Here is a 23215-nt window from a genome sequence, read left to right as displayed (position 1 = left end):
GTGGGAATGTTTTGCTTTCAAGTAAGTCTGTACTGCACGTGTACAGTGCCCTTGGAGGCTAACTGGAGTTACAGATATGTATGAACCACCTGTGTGCACTTGGCCCTGAACTCAGGTCTTCTGCGAAGAGTAGGAAGTATTCTTAGTCATTGAGATATACTTAATTTGTTTTTATTTTTATTTATTCTATAAGAATAAAGTTTATAGCTGGGTGTGGTGGTGCACGCCTTTAATTCTAGCACTCTGGAGGCAGAGGCAGGTGGATTTCTGAGTTCGAGGCCAGCCTGGTCTACAGAGTGAGTTCCAGGACAGCCAGGGCTACACAGAGAAACCCTGTCTCGGGGGGTAAAAAAAAAGTTTATTTGCTTTTATTTTCTGAGTATGGTGTTGCTGCCTGTATGTATGACTGCACACTCATGCTTGGTTTTCATGGAGGCAATCAGAGGGTGTTGGGTCCCTTGGGACTAGATGAACATGGTTAAGAAGGAGTGAACCTGGATCCTCAGGAAAACCAGCCATTACATTTAACTGAGGAGCAGTCTCTCCAGTCCTTATTTATATTCTCTTTCTCTTTCTTTTTTTTTCTCTCTCTCTCCCCCTCTCCCCTCTCTCTTCTCCCTCTCCTCTCTCTCTTCTCCCTCTCCTCTCCTCTTTCCCCTCTCCCTCTCTCTCTCCCTCTCCCTCTCCTCTCTCCCTCTCCCTCTCCTCTCTCTCCTCTCTCTCTCCTCTCTCCTCTCTCTGATGCCCCTAAGCGCAACTCTGCCTAGGGACCTTCAAGAGTCAAGGAAACAAGGCCTAAAGAGGCTTTGTAAGGTGGGCTGTCACCTTAGAGAGTCTATTGTTGAGACATACTCCTTCTAACATAACTGCAACCATTTTTTCTTCAGTCTCCATTTTGTCCATAAGGTGAAATTAAGTTCAGATTCTCAGATTCTACTTCCTAGAAGTAATTATCCATAGCTGACATTAAAGAATGCTACTAATAAGCCAAAAAGTTATGGTTGAATCACTTAAACCCTGTTAACTCCTATTTACACCCTTGTTACCTCTCAGGACCAATCAGCTTAAAGGTTAGCTGACCATGCTTTGTCTAGTTAGCCAGAAATGCTGTACCTCTTCACTGCTTCCTTTTGAACTTTAGAACCTCGTTTTACATGTAAAAAGCCTGCCTTGAGGACTGGACTGACTGGTGCCACAATTGGGTTTTTCCTTCTTGTGGTCCTGCACTTACAGTATTATGGTGTGTGTTCGATAAACTATTCTTGCTTACCTGAGATTGGTGTACATATGGTTTGAGTTGAAATTCCCAAGCCACCATACTCTGTAGGCTGCCAGGTGAAAACTGGGGGACTGACTCCAGAGGCATAGAAGAAACAGTGATGGACTGGCTAAGGCTTACTAAAAACAAGTCAGATCTGAGACTGCTGTTCCTACTGCTATCCTGCCTCTGCTTGCCTGCCAGCAGAGACAGAAGCTCTGGAGTCTCTGATGTAATAGATGAAAAGAGCGGGCTGGCACAGTGTCACTCAGTGGGTAGTGTCTTGTCTACTTTCACCCCAAGCATCAGGTAAACCTGGTGTGTTGTTTTTCTTTTCTTTTTTTCTTTCTCTGTCATTTTTGGGAGATTGGGTTTTTTATTTGTTTGTTTGTTTGTGGTCTCCCCTCAACCCCCACCTCCATCCCGTGACAGGGTTTCTCTGTGTAGCCCTGGCTGTCCTGGTACTCACTCTGTAGACCGGGCTGGGAGCTGGCTTTGAACTCACAGAGATCCTCCTGCCTCTGCCTCCCCAGTGTGGGATTAAAGGTGAGCACCACTACCACCAAGATAAACCTGGTATGTTTTACTCCTGTAATTCCCAAACTCAGGAGGTAGAGGAAGGAAGATCAAAAGTTCAAGAGCTACACAGAAAGGTCAAGACTAGCCTGAGAACACACACACACACACACACACACACACGAGACAGAGAGAGGAGGAGGAAGAGAACCATTGCTGCTGCTGTCACAAGGAGAGAAGGCTCAGCCATTAAAAGCATTTGCTGTTCTTGCAGAGAATAGGATTAGATTCCCAGAACCCACGTGATGGCTTATAACCACCTCTAACTCACCAGTCTCATTGGGCAAAGGAGCATGAAGCTATGCCTGCCTGATACCTGAGTTAAACCCAATGTTCCTGATGATGGAGGACGAACTGACTCCCACAAAGTGCCCTCACACTTACATACAACCAAGTGTGTCTGACTTTGTCGCTCCAGCCTGGATGGATGACATAGTCCCGCTGGACACTCGCTTTCTGCTCCGGCCTCTTCTGAGAACAGAAGGGATGGGGCTTTTATCTTAGTGTCATTGCCCATTCAGCCTAGGGCTTCCTTGGGTCCACACAGGCTTTATTGTCTTAGTTCATAAGACAGTAGGAGTCGGCATCCTGTCCTCCTTTAATTCCTAGCAATGAAAATGGTAATCCAAACCTATGGAAGTTAGCTCTTTGTCCATGTAACTTAGGATGCACTCTGTTTTAAGGATCTCCATGGTGTGATTCTGGGCCCGATTCTGTTTTGTGCAGGATAGTTCTGTGCCACCTGCTTTACTACTGTTGCTTGAACTAGTCCACTGCTGCTCCCTTGCTCTTTCCTAGGAGCAGGACTGTCTTTGGCCAGGGTGACCCATGCTCAACTTTGAGGCTGCTTTCTCCTCCTTGGACTTGTGCTCTGTTGTCTTCCAGAGGCTTTTAGGATGTCTCTAGAGGACCTCTGTGAGGTCACTCCTAACTACTACTTCATACTTTCCTACATGTTTAAAAGTGTAGTGTGTTAGTTCAGGTTTCATGGGTGTGAAGTAGCACCATGACCCAGGCAGTTCTTATCCAGGACATTCAACTGGTCTGGGTGACAGCTTTAGAGTTTCAGTACATTATCGTCATGGCACAAAGCATGGCAGTGCTCAGGGAGAGGTGGGTTGGAGGATCCCAGAGTTCTATTCTACATCTTGATCTGAAGGCAGCAAAAGGAGTCTTTGTTCCACACTGGGCAAAGCTTCAACATAAGAGACCTTAGAACCCACCCCCACATTGACATACTTCTTCCAACAAGGCCACACCTCCTCATAGTGCACTCCTCATGAGCCAAGCATTCAAACATGTGATCTACGCAGGGCCATTCCTATTTAAACCACACAGTACTTACGAAGAAGCCATCCTTGTTCATTTATTTATATGTATATGTGCATGTATGTGGAAGTCAGAGGACAGTCAGTGTGTGGGAGTCAGTTCTACTTACATCATGAGACACCCAGGAATTGAACTCCTGTATCAGGACTGGTTGCCAAGGTCCTTATCCTCAGAACCACCTTGCTAGCCTAAACAGCAACATTTTCTACCTTTGTCTTTAAAATGTATTGAAAATAGGTTAACTTTGCATCAGAGGTGGTGTTATCTGTGATGCAGCTCTTTCTGTCGGGTGTGGTTTTATTTCTGTCATCTTGTGTGCTGGCTGATATTCCGGAACAATGTCAGTCACTGGCCACCTTCATCCTTCTCTCTGGTTGAGGGCTGTGGTTGGAGCCAGACCTTAGTGGATTGCTGGTCTCTAATTCATAGGCCTCCTGTCTTAGACGTCTGTGTGTTGACTTTATGGACATGAGGCAACAATTTCAGTCTTTTGTTTTGTTTGAGACAGAGTCTTTCTGTGTAGCCCTGGTTGTCCTGAAACACTGTACACACCAGGCTGGCCTCAACTCACAAAAGATCCCCCTGCCTCTGCCTCCTGAGTATTGGGGTCAAAGGTGCACACCACACCCAGGCTTTGCCTTGTCTTCCTTCCTTCCTTCCTTCCTTTCTTTTTTCTTTTTTTCTGGACTTATTTATTTTATGTATATGAGTACAATGCAGCCCTCTTTAGACACACTAGAGAAGGGCATCAGATCCCATTACAGATAGTAGTTTGCCACCATCTTTCCAGCCTGTACCTTTTCCCCCTTCCCTGTTACCCCTCCAAGAGTTTCTCACCCCGTCCCCTCTCCCCATTCACTTCCTGTTTAATCTTAAAGAGCATGCTGTCAGGGTTTCATCACCATGGGTTTTCAAGTATCTTTTATCAAATAGGAAACCTTTTTTTAAACAAAACAAAACAAACAAGGTCTCTTGTATAATTTTTACACTTAAGGAGACAGCAGTGATTTCCTTAACCCTGTTACTCTCCTGTCTTTGTCTGGTCTGAGAACTTGCAGAAGAGCTTCTCTCTTGGTTATAGCTCCATGGGGTTGAGGTGCCTGCTCATCTTATGTTTCAGAGACATATCAGTTGGAGCAGAGAGAACTACAGAGCAAATGTTGGAGCAGTCCTGGTAGTCCTCCTGTGGACTTTGTGGCTGATTTTAAAATGCGCTGTATAAATGACACCAATAGCCAGGCATGGTGGCGCACGCCTTTAATCCCAGCACTTGGGAGGCAGAGACAGGTGGATTTCTAAGTTTGAGGCCAGCCTGGTCTACAAAGTGAGTTCCAGGACAGCCAGGGCTATACAGAGAAACCCTGTCTCGAAAAACAACAACAACAACAAAAATTTAAAAAAAAAAAGACACCAATATTTACCTAAGTCTGTTGTTTATCCCAGTGTCATCTGTGGTTACAAACACTGAAAATGGTGATAACAGAAGGACACTGGATAGTCACAGACCCATGTAGAGTGCTGTTCGACCTTATCTGTGTAGTCAGATTTTAGCCACACAGATAGAGGTACAGGTAGAACTCCATGTAAAAGTTAAAGCAGCTACATAGAGCATTATTCTCGTATCTTGTGTTTTATAAACATCTTGGTGTTTATATCTGTATGTGTATTTTTCTTGGACTCACAGGGTGGGAGCATGGAGCCCAAGTGTGCAGTGGAAGAGGTGCTGTTGTTTGTATCCTGGGCAGCAGGGCAAGAGCATTGGGCAGAGACTCCTGATCCTGGCCAAGTAGCTGGGAGACCTAGTGGTGCATTGCCCCACGTGTGCTGTGAGGAAAACAGCAGAGACAAATGGGCTAGCTGTGTGGACAGAGACATACCAGCTAGCTGTGTAGACAGAGACATATGGGCTAGCTGTGTGGACAGAAAGTGACTCCCTGAGGAGTCCAGCTGTTGCTGCTTGTTCCCAGGACAGTCAGATGTGAGGGAGGGTCTAGGAGTTGTTTTCTTTCCCTCAGCTGCCTGCACTCCACACAAGGATCGGTGGAAACTGGCTGAACTCACTCATTGTGATCACATTGTTTCTGTAGAGAAATTGGAATTAGACAATTAAAGATAACAACTTAAAAAAAATAGATTTACTTTAATTTGTGTGTGACCAAATCAGAATATATTTCATTAGTTGAGTGCTGATTGCTACTTCAGTTATTTCTGTTGTTGTTACAACTGGCTACATCTTGCAACTTCATATTAGAATTGTCCTGCATGAGATTTTTCAGTTTTGACAGATGTCAGCTTGCTCCCTAAAATTTTGTTCACAAAATTGTCAGTCTTTAAAAGTGGGAAGGGGTCTACACAAAATTCTAGGACCAGCTAGAGCCATGTAGTAAGATGCAGTCTCTACATTCAAGTGGGGAACTTGAATGGATTTTAGAATTTGTGTGTTTTTGTAATGTATGTGTGTGGAAGGGTATGTGTACAGCCATATACCCCCCGTGGTTGGGGGCTTGAGGTCAACATTATGTCTGTTTCCTTGTCATTCTTGATTCTTGTCATTCTTTGAGACAGGGTCTCTCACTGATGTAGAGCTCGCCAGTGTAGTCAGAGTAGCCAGCCCTGATCCCCGGCAGTGCTCTTGCCTCTGTCTCATCAGTGCTAGGATTGCAGGCTTGTGCCACCTGGCTTTTTAATAGGTACTTGGATCTGAATTCATCATGGCAAACTATTTTCTCAGCGTCCTGCTATTCATTTCTCTCCTTCCTTTCTCTCTCTCTCTCTCTCTCTCTCTCTCTCTCTCTCTCTCTCTAGTTTTCCATGCCAAGGTTTCTTGTGTGTTTCTTTTTATAATTAGAAACAATGTCAGTACATTAGTTTCTTCTGGTGCACTGGTGGCCCACATGGGTAGGGTGGACAAAGTCTTTAACACTTGAGGATCTTTCCATCAGTTGTGAGAATGACACCTCTCCTTTCCTACCCCATAGGACCCGGGGCAGAAAGCCCTCTAGGTTTGTACCCTATAGAGTCTATAGCATAAAGCTTTCAGGATTTCTGGCCATAGTTTACAGCTTGGTGGATTTGAGGGAACTACTTATGCTAACATATCAGTGAAGTGTCTTTAGCAGGAGCCTGGCATTTTGTTGTTGTGATGTGGTGGTTTTGTTTCATACTTAAAAATGTCAAGCTAGGTATGGTGGTAAAAGCCTTTTAATGTCAGCACTCTGCAGGTTGAGGTACACCTTTGTGAGGTCCTTCTGTAGCCAACTAGGGCTACAGAATAAGACACTGTGTCAAAACAACAAAAAGGTTGTTTTGGCCGGGCGTGGTGGCGCATGCCTTTAATCCCAGCACTTGGGAGGCAGAGGCAGGCGGATTTCTGAGTTAGAGGCCAGCCTGGTCTACAGAGTGAGTTCCAGGACAGCCAGGGCTACACAGAGAAACCCTGTTTCGAAAAACCAAAAAAAAAAAAAAAAAAAAAAAAAGGTTGTTTTGTCTTTTCGGTAGCAATCTCTTTCAAGGGAACTAAGCCAGCAAGTCTGAGAGCTCAGCCAAGGGATCATCTTAAAATGCTGTAGGTTTGAACTGTGGCTTTCCCATAATTCCCCATAGTTCCCACTTTGCACCCTAGCTTCAATAATGTGAGAGGATTCAAGTGTGTGCCCTGCCTGGGTACCACCTGAGATCTGCTCGAGAATGGTTGGACTGGCCTTATACTCTTCCATCACTTTGGAGCTGATGTAGTAATCTGTGCTGTTACAACAATACCGTAGACAGTGAATGCTGGCTTTTACTCTTTGGCCTCAGGCCATGACACTGTCCAGCCCACTGATATATTCTGCTGACATCCTCTTTGTTGCAGGTAGCTATTGCTACCCCGCCTTAGTGTTAAAGGAATAGGCACTACCAGCCCCTGCCCAGAGAATATTGGATCCACAGATAAAAAACACAGACACACATGTTGCTCAATTTCAACCTGCTTTCTTGGCTCAACTGCTGGTGCCTCCAACCTACTGTGGCTGTTGCTCAAGAATAAGATTTAAGGCCAAGCATTGGAGAAACAGTGTCAAGTTGCTCAGGGCCGTTTGTCTAGGCCCCATGGCAGGAGAGAAAAAACCAAGACTGGGCTTTTGTCAAGGTTAAGAAAAGTGAGAGGGGCCGAGCGGTGGTGGCGCACGCCTTTAATCCCAGTACTTGGGAGGCAGAGACAGGCGGATTTCTGAGTTCAAGGCCAGCCTGGTCTACAAAGTGAGTTCCAGGACAGCCAAGACTATACAGAGAAACCCTGTCTCGAAAAACCAAAAGAAAAAAGAAAAAAAAAAAAAGTAAGAGGGAAATGGTGACCAAAATCCCAACTGCCAAGGAGCGAGGAGAGGAGAGGAGAGGGAAAGGAGAGGGAGGGAGAGGGAGAGGGAAAGGAGAGAGAGAGGGAGAGAGGGAGAGGGAGGAGAGGAGAGGAGAGGGGGAGGGAGAGAGAGGAGAGAGAGAGAGCGAGTGAGAGCGCACGCAGAGTGAGAGGAGAGGAGAGAGAGAGAGAGCATATGCTAGCTCAGATGTCTAGAAAGCTTGAGAGAAGGCTGAAGAATCTAAATAAATGTGTATCACCACCAGTAACAGGAGGCCATAGGTCGTGAAGTTACCAGGCTGGCTGGTCAGAGGAGCCAGCCGAAGCTGAGGTTGTACTCTTTGTTGTTGTTGTTGTTTAAAGATTTATTTATTTGTTTGTTCATTTATTTAATGTGCATCAGTGTTCTGCCTGCAGGTATGTCTGTATGAGGTTATCAGAGCACCTGGAAGTGGAGTTATAGACAGTGAACTGTCATGTAGTAGCTGGGAATTGAACCCAGGACCCCTAGAAGAGTAGCCAATACTCTTAATCAATGAGCCTTGTCTCCAGCCCCAATATTGTGTCTTTGAAGCAGTTGTGATCCAAAGTAAAACCAGCAGAGAGTGGCTGTATGCAAAATGGCCCTCAAAATCTCATTAGAGGGTTTTGTTTATACACTACTAGAAGTCATGTGAGAAGCGAGTGCACACTGGTGGGACTAGAGAGCTGTGAGGAGCACTACTCACATAAGGAGCACCACTCACAAGGGTGTCAGACACCAGAGACAGGTCAGCAAGGGAGGTCAGAGGTGGAGATGTGTGGACTTACGATCTATGCAGGATGTGCCAGGGCTGATAGAGCAGCAGGCCGCAGGATCCCCTGGACATAACCTTTAAGGAGCATGCTCATTAGATAGCACCAGACTTTCCTGAGATAACATATGGGACATTTTTCCTAAAATAAAACCACACATCTGCTTACTAGAAAACCCGAAATATTAAATGTACAGGAAGTCTTCATACAGCTCCCATTACATGTTCCTTCCGTTCCTTTGCCCCATGCACTTGTAGCAACTGTAACCACAGCCAGGCTGCCCTCCTTCTTACAGAGACTGTTTGCTGGGCACTTGGGCCTGAAACCCTCAGCAAGTAGTCATAACTCGACTCTTACTTTCAGAGTTGGATGATGGTCCTTGTAAGGGCAGGCAGGCAATCAGAGCTGAGACTATAAACATGATGAGGTAAGCTAAGGCCAAGCAGAGTCACTTCTAGGGGGACGTATTTGCATCCAGAGAGGCAGTCTTTTCAGTATGGTTGTTGGTGGACATGTCAGGCCACAGAAAAAGATATGGAAGGTAGTTTGGGATTATTCCTATTAGATAGAATCATTTAGAAGAGGAAGCTTAGCAGGCAAGTATCAGATTCAGGAGGTCTTAATGATGGGGGCCAGAGCAGAGGGGTGGGACACAGGACTGGTGCCAGTTACAAGCTTCACTGGATAGGTTGTGACAATACAGTTGAGAGAGAGGTCTCTGTTGTAGAACGTCTATCCTTTGGTCCACTGTGGAGTTAGGGAGCTTAGTAGATGCTGCAGATAACACCAAACTTTCCATAATAATTCAGAGGCATTTAAGAGACCCAGTGAGGAGCAGGAACAAGCCAGCCTTTGGGCAAGCATGGGTTTTCTGGAATAGTGTACTGGGTCTGTGTGGAAGGACGGGGAGACCAGGCGGCACCATTTGCATCTCCTGGTTTTGAAGACAAGGTGTTTCTGTATAACCAGAAGCTTAGGATCCTCTTGCCTCGGCCTCCTGTGTGGTAGATGTGCGCTGCCGTGCCCAGCTGACAGAGAGTTTTGAAGCTGCTCTGTACTGGCATAGTAGCTAGTTGTCAGCTGTCGGTAAGGCTGAGAAAAGCTCAGGCAAGAAGAACAACGAATAATGCCAAGTTCAAATGTGTCTGCATAGGAAGTACAGATTATAGTTCCCAGACACAGGTGAGAGAAGTTGGGACTGTCAGGAAAACCAAAGGAGCATATTGGGCAAATCTGCGGGACTGCCCTGACAGCGCTGGTTGTGAAGGGACCCAAAGGTGGTGCTCTCTGGAAGGAGTGATGCTGTGAGTGTGCTGATGAGTGACTTGGGCTGCATCATTCCTTCACAGGGAGAAGAGAGAACACTGCTGACAACCATGAGCTCCATTCTAAGGTTGGGTGCTGTATACTCCACAGTGGAACCCACATGAGCAATCCTCTTATAACTAGTTCCTCATGCACACTACTACTTAAATCTTGAGATGAAATTTTCAGTTAAATGAGTCCTGTATTCTCCAAAACTTTCCTCACTGTTATATACACTGGCTCTACTATCTGCTACTTACTGGGCTAGTCAGTCACAGCAGCCTATCATTTCTCATGCACTGGGGCAAGGATAGTGCCTGTGACACGTGTAGTTGGGAGTGGGAGGGGCAGCGAGACCAGGACATGCAGAATCTATCTAACCTGGCAGGTGCCTGAGAAGCACCATGTGCTGCTTCTGTCTGTCTCTGGCAGGCGTCCTGCAGGTGTGCTGTGAGTGGAGCTCCCGGGCCCACTGCTCTTGTGCTCTGAGTGCCTCTCAGATCCTGCTGCTAGTTACCTGTCCTACCAGTTGTTAATGGAGCAGCAGCAGCAGGCTAAGGGTTCATCCATCTATCTAACGCAGGGGGATACCAGCTGGTCAGTGAGTCACTCACCAAGCCAAACCTGTGTTGGCCAGGATAACAAGGACATCGGTATCTATGTTTCTATGGCACCATGACACCAGTGCTTGCAGATGTGGACTGCAGTAGGCAGTGAGGTGTGGGGGACCATGACTTCTCATTCTCCCTTGTCTCGCTCAGGTGTGGATAGGTAAACTGCTGGCACTATGGCAGCTGTCAAATTTAGAATGAAGATGTCTACCTTCCAGTGTGTTCTGCCTGACATTTGCTAAGGCCCATAAAAAGTAATTGCCTTTAAAATTGTGTTTGGGACTAGGGATTGGCTGGCGAGTGAAGGCGTGGGGGCGGGGTGTGCAGATACAAGTTACCCTGTTTTCCCCTAGGGAAAAATGGGAGCTACAACACCTTTATTTTTGTGGTGAGCAGAAAAGGTACAGTTGGGTAGTTAAGTTTGAACGAGAATAGCACAAAGAAAGGGTGGGGGTTTTTAACAAGAAAATTCCCTGGAGGGGAAGATTAAAGTGAACAGGTGCTGGAAAAATGTTTCTGCATATTAGAGCTTAATTAGATTTGAAGATGAATTCCAGATGGGCTAATTATGTGTGAGTTGTTGCAGGTTATTTCTTGTAGGGGCAAGCATGTATTTTTGGAAATGGTGATTTAGTTTGATTGGGTTTGATTCCTGCCTCCTTCCCTGTCTCCATCAAGAAACTGTCTCTTTAGAGGCCCAAGACCCCCCTCAGTAGGCCCACATCTTTGGGACTATTGTCAGACATAGCAGAAGCACAGAACATGGAGACCATCCTGACCTTGTGATCACATGTGTAGGGAAAGACAGGTGACCCTTTCCCAGATCAGGGGACTTCATGGCAGGAAGCAGGCAGAGCCTGGTGGGTATTGGCGGAGCATGAGATCTCCTTGTTTGACATGGAGAAGGAACTACTCTCACACTTGTCAAATAGGTGCTGCATGGGTTGATACAGGGTGTGTGTGTGTGTGTGTGTGTGTGTGTGTGTGTGCGTGCGTGCGTGTGTGCGCGTGTGTGTACGTGTGCGCGCACTTAGGCCAGAAGAGGACAAGTCTTTGTTAAAACCTCTGACCTCTGTAGGAAACAGGACTAGTTTGGGGCCAGCTTAACTTGGGAACAGCTTGCAATGATTGTCTCAAAAGATAGCCTGGCTCTATGCTGTCCCTGAAAGGTGTGGATATGCTGGGAGGGACCCTATGGCATACCTTGGGATTATATGTTTAGCAAACAGTTTGCGGCTAAGGGCTTCCATAAACAAATTTTTATGTAAGGAACTATAATTAGAAATTATCGACACATGTATGTACAGCACAATGAATGATATTAAATGATGATTTAGATAGAAAATATAACTCCTTGTGGGATTTTTTTTTTTTTTTTTTTTTTCCATTTTTTATTAGGTATTTAGCTCATTTACATTTCCAAAGCTATACCAAAAGTCCCCCTTACCCACCCACCCCCACTCCCCTACCCACCCACTCCCCCCCTTTGGCCCTGGCGTTCCCCTGTACCGGGGCACACAAAGTCTGCGTGTCCAATGGGCCTCTCTTTCCAGTGATGGCCGACTAGGCCATCTTTTGATACATATGCAGCTAGAGTCAAGAGCTCAGGGGTACTGGTTAGTTCATAATGTTGTTCCACCTATAGGGTTGAAGATCCCTTTAGCTCCTTGGGTACTTTCTCTAGCTCCTCCATTGGGAGCCCTGTGATCCATCCATTAGCTGACTGTGAGCATCCACTTCTGTGTTTGCTAGGCCCCGGCATAGTCTCACAAGAGACAGCTACATCTGGGTCCTTTCGATAAAATCTTGCTAGTATATGCAATGGTGTCAGCGTTTGGATGCTGATTATGGGGTGGATCCCTGGATATGGCAGTCTCTACATGGTCCATCCTTTCATCTCAGCTCCAAACTTTGTTTCTGTAACTCCTTCCATGGGTGTTTTGTTCCCACTTCTAAGGAGGGGCATAGTGTCCACACTTCAGTCTTCATTTTTCTTGAGTTTCATGTGTTTAGGAAATTGTATCTTATATCGTGGGTATCCTAGGTTTTGGGCTAGTATCCACTTATCAGTGAGTACATATTGTGTGAGTTCCTTTGGGATTGTGTTACCTTACTCAGGATGATGCTCTCCAGGTCCATCCATTTGGCTAGGAATTTCATAAATTCCTTGTGGGATCTTTTAATAAAGAGCATTAGTTCTTAGGAATTTATTTCTAGAGCTCTGTTTGAACTCAGCATGTTTGACATAAATCACATCTAATTGTCATTTTATGATTAATGAACATATGTTGGCCATTTTTACCCATAATTAAACTTTATGTCTTGTGTATCTGACAAAGCAAAGCAAGTTTAGAATTTGACATATTGGTGGTTTTTGTGTGTGTGTATACACTTTTTTGTACACGTCTTTGTTTTGTATATGTACTAAGTTTTTATAAAGTACAGTTGTCAGAGGTGTAAGAGTTTTTAAGAAAGAGGCTGAATGACTGTGGAAGAACCTGCAGGCTGTTGCAGCCATCTGTGGCCAGGTCATGGTGGGGTGGGGGTGAGGGTGCTTCCTGTGTTCTCCCTTGAGATGTCCTCCCAAGAACAAACAGGACAGGTTGTTCTCTAAGATCAAGGCCATAATACAGAGTTCTAAAAAAACAATGCAGGGAAATAATTTCAAAAATATGTAGCCAGGCAGTGGTGGCGCACGCCTTTAATCCCAGTACTTGGGAGGCAGAGACAGGCGAACTTCTGAGTTCGAGGCCAGCCTGGTCTACAGAGTTGAGTTCCAGGACAGCCAAGGCTATACAAAGAAACCCAGTCTCAAGAAAAAAAAATGTACATTTTGTTTGGAGACAGGTCTCTATATATTCTTGGACCTCACTAGTGTAGTCCAAGCTGGCCTTGAACTCACAGAGATCTTCTTACTTGGTACACCAAGTGCTGCATTTAAAGGCATATGCCATCACACCTGCCCAAATCATAGTATTTTAAGAAAACCGGGCTTAGAGATGTGCACCTGTAATTCCAGCCCTGGCAAGACAGAGATAGGTTGCCACAAGTTCAATGCCAACATGGTCCTCATAGAAAGTTCCTGGGATGCTGTTTTGAAAATAAATGAATGAATGAATGAATGAATGAATGAATGAATGAATGAATAAAGAAAGAAAGAAAGTAAGAAAGTAAGAAAGTAAGTAGAAGCTGGTGTGAAAGCATACTGTGGCTTCACCTTCTCTCATAGGCTGACTTGTGTTTGCTTGTTTCAGGACATAGACAAGTTTGGCAATGAGATCACCCAGCTGGCCCGTCCCCTGCCTGTGGAGTATCTCATCATAGATGTAAGTACTCCTTTGTATTCAAACTCACAGGCAGGCTGGTACCATAGTCCCCATGAAGGTCAGAACTCCTAGATGATAGCCACTTGAGGAAGGGAGCCAGGGAGGTTTGAGTCACGTGCTGCTGCAAGGATTGTTTCTTGCAAGTCCCAAGTTTCCAGAAACTTTACAGTTTAAGTAACCTATGGATTAACTTTTCTCGGGCTAAAGTATAAGCAAAAGATACCTACCTCCAGTTCCACCCTATGGCCTCGGGGAGGCAGTGAGTCCTGGGGCTCTGATATTCCTATATATCTAGGCCTGGCTGGTAGCTGCCCACTGCCCAGGAGGTACAAATGTTGCTCTGCCTGGCACAGCAGTAGTACTCTTGGGGGCCACTTCCTCAAGAGTCCTGGGACATAGCTGTAACTATGTGTCTGTGAATAGGGAGGGCCAGCGTTGCTTCTGAACAAAGTTCTAGGAAGTAAGAAGAGCTGGCTCTGCTGTATCTTCTCAGAATGTCACAGGAGTTTCACGGTCACAGAGACACATTCATACCGTTGGCCACAGGGCAGTGAGTACAGGATGAAGCCTATGACTTCTTAGCAGCTGGAGTATCACTGCCTGCCGTGGTTCTGTCCAGAGGGTTGGCGGTGGCTACGTCAGTGCTGTGCCAGAATATCTACTTAGGCTGCATTTGGACTTAGGATGGGTATGTGATTCAGGCAATAAAATAGCATTGCATTTGGAGCCGTGTGTTCCCCTGAGCCTAGCGCACTGAAGCTCCATTTCAGTCGACAGTTCCTGAGAGCATCTTTATTAGCTAGGCCATAAGGCATCTGTTACTCTCTTACCTGGGGTGTGATTGAAAAGAAAGCGAATTGATGGATGAGCCGGCGTGATTTAGAATGGGCTTCGTGAGCTTCCCAAGCTTCACCTTAGCAGCTCCTCCAGCAGCACTGGGCAGCCAGAGAACATTCTAACCTAGAGAACCACATTCTCTGTCTGAGAAAATGAGGTCTAGGAGAGCCTTAGATCAGCTGTTAGCTCTTTCTCTGGTACCAGAGATTGTGTAGATCAGGACTATGGCTGTCTGCCTCTCCCTCCCCCAAGCCCACTTTTTTTTTTTTTTAAAGATTTATTTATTTATTATATGTAAGTAGTACACTGTAGCTGCCCTCAGATACTCCAGAAGAGGGCATCAGATTTTGTTAGGGATGGTTGTGAGCCACCATGTGGTTGCTGGGATTTGAACTCAGGACCTTCTGAAGAGCAGTCTGTGCTCTTAACCACTGAGCCATCTCGCCAGCCTTCCAAGCCCACTTTTTAGGCAGGGTCATGCTGCATAGCCCTCACTGGCCTGTACCTCTTCAGGGCTTCAGTTAGAGATGTTAGCCATAATGTCCAGCATATCTGCTGGGGGTTTTTTTGTTGTTTTTTTTTGTTTTTTTTTTTATTAGGTATTTTCCTCGTTTACATTTTCAATGCTATCCCAAAGGTCCCCCATACCCACCCCCCCAATCCCCTACCCACCCACTCCCCCTTTTTGGCCCTGGCGTTCCCCTGTACTGGGGCATATAAAGTTTGCAAGTCCAATGGGCCTCTCTTTGCAGTGATGGCCGACTAGACCATCTTTTGATACATATGCAGCTAAAGACAAGAGCTCCTGGGTACTGGTTAGTTCATATTGTTGTTCCACCTATAGGGTTGCAGATCCCTTTAGCTCCTTGGGTAATTTCTCTAGCTCCTCCATTGGGGGCCGTGAGACTCTGCTGGGTTTTTGTTGGTGATTTTGTTTGCTTATTTGTTCTTTGGGGGGACATTGTTGTTTTGTTTTTGAGACAGGATCTCAGCTATCTAGCCCTGGCTGGCCTCAAATTCATAGAGATCTGCCTGTTCCTGCCTCCTTAATTTTGGGATTAATGGCATAAGTCACTTCACCCTGAATATCTGCTGCTCTTACATTGAGTTGAGAGTAGGATAGTTTTCTCACTGCAGTTTTTGCTGAGTCATCCCCAAACCCGGGGAAGTCTGAGCAAGGCTGGGCACTGGGTCAACTCAGCAATCCCCTGGAGCTCTGTTGGTGCTGCTCCCAAGCCTCTTTCAAGGTTAAAAGAGGGAATGCCAGCCCCTTAGAGGCTGAATGCAGAGCCTGCATGCATGACACCTGTCATTGCTATCTGAGTTTTCATTATTCTGAGGTAGGTGTTCCTTTAGTCGCCCTGCTCTCCTGCTTTGGCCTCGTGAGTGACTGCACTGCAGGTGTGAACCACAGTAACTATAATATAATATAATATAATATAATATAATATAATATAATATAATATGTTCTTTAGTTACCCTGCTACTCATGTTTGTGACTTCCCAGAAGAAGAGACCTGAGTACCCTAGGCTGTCGCTCACAGCGTGGTTATACTCCCTGTCTAGTGTCACACATGGCTGGGGCTGTGCTGTCAGTCCATACTCAGTGCCTGCTGGGAGACACTCCAGGCATCTTTCTTACATGCCACAAGTCCACATACTTGGCCTCGTGGCCACAGATACTTTTCTGTGAAGGGCCGTGTATCTCTGATGCAGCTGATGGTTCAGCTTGTCCTTATAGAGTGCTGACATTGGCAGAGCTAAATCCAGAAATAGCCTGCTGCCTTTGCTGGTGTAGAAAACAGATCACAGCGACCAGAGCAACATTTTCATTCTTTTAGAAATCGCCCCACAGGAGCTCTATATCTATATCTGGAAGGGGTCTGACCTGATGCTGCTAATGTCACGTGCAGAGAGAAGTATGCCAGACAGAAATGTTAGTAACTTGCACTTGGGTGCTCTTGTGGGGAAGAGGCCTTTGCCATAGGAATAGTCTGTGTCTGTATTGATTCCTCCATGTTCACCAGTGGCCCTGAGGCTTCTATTGATTACAGGTTAGGTTTAAATGCCCTCTGCTTTTAGAGTCAAAGGAAAGATTTGCTCACCTTCCCTAGAGGCTTGACTTTGTTTCACTTACCTTGGAGGAAAACAACTGCCCTGCTTGTAAAACTGGGGGTCTCGTGGAGTGGTCTCTTGGAGATTCTGGAGGGCACACATACTTCTCAGGTCCGTACTGGCTGACTCCACACTTGCCTCCAAGCACAGCATGGAGAATTCGGTGCCTTTAGTCTGCCTCTTGCCTTTTGGTGTTCTATTCCTTTCTGCAGTACCCTGGTTTGACCAGATGAGCTGGTCATATACATCTGTAGGGTTGCGGTTAGGTGTCGTGCAGCCGCTGAATAGCCTGGAGCTGCTCACATGTGAGCCCAGTAAGATACACACATTTTTACTGGGTGGTAGTCACGCATACCTTTATTCCCTGTACTTGGGAAGCAGATAGGCAGATCTGTGCGTTCAAGGCCAGCCTGATCTATAGAGTTGAATTCCCAGTCTCTTTCAACACAGCTTATAGGCTCTGATTGGTGCCTAGCCTCTTGCACAGGCAGGAGTGTACATTCTGTTCAGGCACAGTGTAACAGTCTGGTTTGTTGTTGTTGTTCTTTAGATCACAACCACCTTCCCCAAGGATCCAGTTTACACTTTTTCTATTTCTCAAAATCCGTTTCCTATCGAAAACCGGGATGTACTGGGTGAAACACAGGTAAGCTCTTTGTCTTAGAGACAAAATTTAAAGAAATTTCTAATTTTTATCTAGCATTGGTCTAATTTTTCCAAAGAGTGCCATTTCCACCCTCCCTTGATTCTTTATCTGACAAGTCCCATTAGGCCCTGTTCACTTAGATGCCCCTTTTTACTAGGCAATAGATAACTCTGCTTAAGTCCTCTGTAGCCCATGGGCCAGGCTTGTCAGAAATCCATCCTCACTTGTCTTCTTGATCTTTCCAATATTATTGATCACTTTTGTTGTCTGCCAAGCTTCCTCTGGTTTGTATGTTAATGTCTCATACAGTAGCGATGCAGATGGTCTTGGTTCCTGTTGGTCTTCCCTACTCTGCTGTGTCTTGGGCTTGTAGGGTCCATCAAGCTTCTCTGGGTCCCACGTGGCCTGGTATATGGTGCTGACGGGCTGGCTCTGTTTTTATATCTCCTACCCCAACCTTTGTGCTAGCCGCACATCTAACCAGACCTGAGTTTCCATGACTGCCCAGTACAAACAGTGTATATACTTAATTGTTTTGGGGATTGCTTGGTACCAGTATTTAAGGATATGGTTGGCTAAGGAATAGCTCTAATACTTTTGGTGTGGTTCCTCACAGCCTCACATCTAGAGCTGTTAGATGCTTGAGGGTGCAGGATGGTGCCAGTTACTTGGCAGAACTTGGCATACCCACGGTGGTCCTCTCAGATGTGTCTGGTTGTTTAAAAGCTGCCCTTACCAGGTGTGATGGTGTATGCCTTTAATTCAAGCACTCAGGAGACAGAGGCAGACATCTCTGATTTCAAGGCCAGCCTGGTACAGACAGCTAGGGTAGGTAAGGGGTGATTCCTGTCTACCTGAGCAATGCCTTGAATGTGAACCCGCTTACATACCTGGGTCAGTTGTGCTTAGGTCTCCCCTGGGCAGGAAAGTCACTTTAGCCCCAGGCTCTCTGCACCTCTCCTGCAGTTCCTTGGTGATTACTGAGACAGGATCGTGCATCTGTGTTGTTTACTATGTGTTTGGTTAGTAAGAGGCAGCACTCTTTCTTGATTTAATGCTAAGGGTTTGTGATTAAACTTTTTTTTTCCTTCCTTTTAACTCATTCCTTAGGACTTCCATAGTTTGGCCACCTACTTGTCCCAGAATACCTCATCCGTGTTCTTGGATACCATTTCCGACTTCCATCTCCTGCTGTTTCTGGTCACCAATGAAGTCATGCCGCTGCAGGTATCAGCTCTGCTGCCCTTTTCTCTCTTTCCTCAGATCCTAAGGACAGGTGTGAAGCTCGGTGTCAAGAGATAGCTACCCTATGCACAGCATGTGAGAATGTGCCCTAGGGACCCCAGAGCTGAGACTGTCCCTGTTGCATAGCCTCAGAGCCAATGTCTCTGCAGTTTTCTGACCTTATGACCTTCCACTCTCACCCTATGGCCCAGCACGGTTAATGGCCTGAGCCCAGAAGGTTTGCCAGCTTCCAGGTCCTGCACACACCATTGTGCACTTGGCATTTTAGAGACACCATAAGGGAGAGTGGATGTGAATGGTTTGCAGATGGTAGGTGCTCTCTGAACAGAGCAGGGCAGCAGGTCCCACCAGGAAGCCTGTGTGCATGCCTTGGGCACTCACAGTTTGAGCGTCGGTCCTGTTTGCATGGTCTTTCTTTGCTTGAGATCCACAGAAATGCAAAGAAGATGGGAACAAGTCACCTGAACTTCATCACACTGACACCACCTCCTTCCTTAAGGGTGACTAGATAGAGCTGTCCTTCCCAAGATATTTCTTTTATTTGTTTGTTTATTATATGTAAGTACACTATACCTGCCTTCAGACACACCAGAAGAGGGCATCAGATCTCATTATGGATGGTTGTGAGCCACCATGTGGTTGCTGGGATTTGAACTCAGGACCTCTGGAAGAGCAGTCAGTGCTCTTACCCACTGAGCCATCTCTCCAGCCCCCAGGATATTTCTATCTAGCAGCTTGTAATTGTCCTTTTATCTTGCTGGGAGCACAAGGGTGTAGTATTGGATGCCGTGTCTACCATGCAGTGTGATGCTCTCTACATGAGGAACTGATTTTTCTGGTTGTGTTCAGCCCTCTGGATTCAAGGTCAGCCCTGTCATCTGAGTACACAGCATCTTGTATTTTGCAGTGACAGCTTCTGAGATTCTTTTTCAATTTTCTTTGAAAGATGTATTTTGAAAGGCATATTTCTGAGTTCAAGGCCAGCCTGGTCTACAGAGTGAGTTCCAGGACAGCCAGGGCTACACAGAGAAACCCTGTCTCGAAAAATCAAAAGAAAAAAAAAATAGTAAGAGTGTTTTACCCTCAATCAGAGCAAAATGCAACCCTCCTTGTGGCTTCTTGCAGGACAGTATCAGCCTGCTGCTAGAAGCCGTGAGGACCAGAAATGAGGAGCTAGCACAGACATGGAAAAAGTCTGAACAGTGGGCCACCATTGAGCAGTTATGCAGTAAGTGTTCTCGATTCCCTTCCACCAAGGGTCATAGTCAAAATATAGGGCATGAGCTCTGTCATTTAAATACTGGCCCTCTGGCCCAGGTGCCTCCTTGGAGTGCTTGGGCAAAGGGACAGACATGGGTGGCTGCTTTAGCTGGATTTACTAACAGTTTGCAAAAGAAGATGTAGGAATATACTATCATTCTTCAAGGACATGGCAGGGAAAGCATGAGACACCACTGCATGCTCATCAGAGTGCTAAAATGAAAAAAACCAAAACCAAACGAACCTGACAGTATCAAGCACTGTGGAGAGCATGGGGCAGGTTGGACTTGAACTCTACTTGGGAGTGGGTGTGGTATTTGAACTGGGACGTAGCCGTCTCAATGTTGAATCTTTACCAGGGTAAAGGAAGATACAAAGAAAGCTCCCAGAGTTTGTGTGAGAGTGAATCTATGCAGATGCTCACTACGGGGTGTGAGGTTCCCGCAGAAATACCTAGCAACAGGGAGCAGACTTCAAGTGCAAGTAGGAAGGTGTTTGCTGACTGGAGCCAGAACACTTGATGTGCTGACAGTTTGGGCTTACGCAGTAGGGGCTTTGAGCCACCCTGCCCTGCCATCTGGCTCTAAGGAGATGTCTTTTTCTGTGCAGGCATGACGTGTTCTCACTTTACCCTACAGGCACCGTTGGTGTGCAGCTCCCAGGCCTCCACGAGTTTGGTGCAGTCGGGGGCTCTGCACGCGCTGCTACCTCTGCCATGTGGGCCTGTCAGCACTGCACCTTCATGAACCAACCTGGCACAGGCCACTGCGAGATGTGCAGCCTCCCCCGGACCTAGGGCTCTGGGCCTCTGCTGCATGGGACTGGGCCAGCCCAGCCCTCTGAAGTCTGGAGCGCCACATGTTCCCTATAAGGCCTGAAGCCCACAGCCCTGAAACAGTGGGGCCAGCTGCCCTGGTATTCCAGATACCCTGAAGCGTCTCCGTGCAGATCTTGAAGAGAAAGAACCTCGGCTGCTGTGCTGGGGTTGAACAGAGCCTCCCACCTGGGAAGGCAGAGCAGACCTGCCCAAGAGCTCCCCACACGCCTCACGTGTTGGAGGGACTGAACACGTCCAGCCAATCACCTGAAATTGGGGTGTACAGAGAGGGTGCTGCTGTCACCCAGCTATCTCTCCTTCCTCTATGATCTTTGTTTTCTGCCTTCCCACCTTCTCCCCCAGTGTTCGGATGAATGTTCCTGGCTGTCTCTGTTCCCTTGCTGTGGGGCTGTGTCCCTCCTTTGGGAGCATGTGTGGCTAGGGTGTGGCAGCCTTTGTCTGACATGCAGTATAGTAGGTCCCTGACCTTTACTTGCCTGAAATCAGCAGTTATCAATAATTCCCACCCAGGAAACTTTTATTTATTGTTTTTTAAAGATAAAACTGCACAGATGGGAGTGAGAGATTTACCTCTGCTCCTTCCTCCTTCAGTGCAGCCCCTCTTGGGTGGTTTATTGGGCAGGAGGCCACCATCATTTCTCCTCAGAAGCAAACCTCAGTGCCTGAGACTTTCCTGCCACGCTGCAGACAGTGGCAGTTGGTAGCATGGGTGGTTCATCAGAGCAGTGGTGGCTCTTGCCTGGCAGTCAGCCCCTTCAAGTCTGGACAGCCCTGGAGTTCTGGTCCCCTCTCCTAGCACTGTACCTTTACCCAGCGAGTCCCCACACTGTGGTCTTCTTGCACAGTGTGTGGCAGTTGAGAAAGCCTAGAAAAGGTGCCCATTTGACCACTGTGAGGCAAATAGAAACAGTCCCTAAGGGTCCTATGTGGCTGTGTTGTGACAGCCCTTACCCAGGTAAGAGATGGATGTCGTGATGCCTCGTTGCCTTAATGAGAGCTGAGTCAGCTGTCCTTCACCCTGGGAAAGTCCATGCCAGCTGTGGACTGCTGGGAGCCATGTTTGTCACCTTAGTAGAATGCACCAATGTTCCCTTCTGCATCTCTGGCCCTGTGGACAGAACACTTATTGCTAGGTTATCTATCGTGTGGCAGGGCTGGCCAGCACCGTTGGGTCTCACCTGGCATGAGATCTGAAGCTAAAGCCCTGGGACTGTGGAGCCATTGGGCTTGGTTTGGTATTGACAGGGTCATCCTGAGGGGTTAGCAGTGGTAGAGAGCAAGGCAAGTGATCTCTCCAGCTACCTGCCAGCAGTAGAGAGAGAGAGAGAGAGTGCTGAGGGCTGGTAGTGTCTCTGGCTAGGGCTTCACCTTTCGGTTTTTTGTTTTTTGTTTTTTCTGGTCCCTGAGTCTGGCATTTCTGTCTGTGACTTAGCTATGTTTCTGATGCCAATCACACTAGCACCATTACATGCTGGGCAGGTGCTGGGCAGCACAGACGCTGGAGACCTGTTTGCCACTGCTTGTCCCCCATTCATCTTTGTCTACAAAGTTAATTACGTTCTCATGTTCTGGCATCCACATAATTCTTGTTTTCTCTGACTTATAGCTAAAGAAATTTTTGTGGTTTCTCTGCTTATGGTTTTGAGTTACTCTTTGTTCAGTAATGCACTTTATTTTATTGTCCAAAGAGAGTCAAGCTAAAGCTACCACCTTGGGGTGAGCCCTACAGAAGGTTCAGACCCGGGCAGCTCAGCTACCTCCTTCTACATGGAGGTGGCCCTGGTCCCACCTCTAATCCCTACTGTCATCAGGCACTACAGCCCAAAAAGAGGTGCTTGTGAGCACACCCACCCAAGTGAACCCAGTGGCTGCCATGGTCCTCTTCAGGCTCAGAGATGGGTCTAGCCCTGGCCTTGCTCTGATCAGCCTGCTCCTGGGGCATGGGTGCTCCCGCTTCTGCTCTGCTTGGGCTCACAGGTATGCACTGGCTGGGTGTGGATGAGTATTTTTCTGACCCCAGCCCTGCAGTGGAACCTAATAAAAGCACCTGAAGCGATTGTCCTGCTCCCAGTGCATTGTTCCTGTGCCCAGAACCACAGTCCACCGGTGTGGCATGGATGTGTTGCCTTGTAAGGACAGTCCTGAGTGTTAGAACCTGGTGTGCAGAAGATAAACTGACGATGCTTCCAACCCTGGAGGTGACTCCGATGCTGCAAAGAATTCATCTCCCACTTGTTTCCACTCAAGGTGTCTTCAGAGCAGCCTGGGGCTTGGGCTCAGATCTGTTTCAGAGACCACTCAGAAATGATAAAATAGGTCCAGGCTTCACCCTTGGGTTAAAGTTGGTTTTTGTTTTTTTGTTTTCACTTAATTTACAGCTGGGCATAGTGGTCTGTGCCTTTATTCCCAGTACTCTGGAAGCACAGACAGGCTACAACTATAAAGCCTAAGAAATAAATATTTGGGGCTGGGGGGTGTCCAGTTCCAGACAGAGCTTTTTGTTTTTTGTTTTGTTTTGTTTTCATAAGCGTTGCTGTTGTAGAACTAGCTTTGTAGACCAGCCTGGCCTTGAACTCAGATCCACCTGCCTCTGCCTCCTGAGTGCTGGGATTAAAGGTGTATACCACCACACAGCTTTTATTTATTTAATCGTATGCTTTTGTACACATAAATACCTTAGTAAAAGATGTAGGAGCCCCTGGAGCTGTTGGGGGTTGTGAGCTTCCCTATGTGGATGC

General features: G+C 46.7%; 1 protein-coding gene across 3 annotated transcripts in view; it reads left to right on the top strand.

The window, feature by feature from the left end:
- The window catches only part of Nploc4 (NPL4 homolog, ubiquitin recognition factor), a 57903-nt gene extending 34797 nt beyond the window's left edge, over positions 1–23106 (top strand). The window contains exons 13-17 of one of the 3 annotated variants that reach the window (NM_001195023.1): positions 13465–13536; positions 17039–17134; positions 18245–18361; positions 19505–19607; positions 20278–23106. In NM_001195023.1, the coding sequence (NP_001181952.1) occupies positions 13465–13536; positions 17039–17134; positions 18245–18361; positions 19505–19607; positions 20278–20435 (546 nt within the window). In that variant the 3' untranslated portion in view covers positions 20436–23106. The remainder of the gene's footprint in view (positions 1–13464; positions 13537–17038; positions 17135–18244; positions 18362–19504; positions 19608–20277) is intronic. The other 2 variants (XM_006533134.2, NM_199469.2) reach the window with 2 other exon arrangements.
- Positions 23107–23215: the final 109 nt, after the last annotated feature.

Source organism: Mus musculus, chromosome 11 (genome assembly GCF_000001635.26).
Source record: "Mus musculus strain C57BL/6J chromosome 11, GRCm38.p6 C57BL/6J".
NCBI classification, from domain to species: Eukaryota; Metazoa; Chordata; class Mammalia; order Rodentia; family Muridae; genus Mus; species Mus musculus.
The sequence above is the reverse complement of the archived record's forward strand: the minus strand, read 5'-3'. Positions and strand labels throughout refer to the sequence as shown.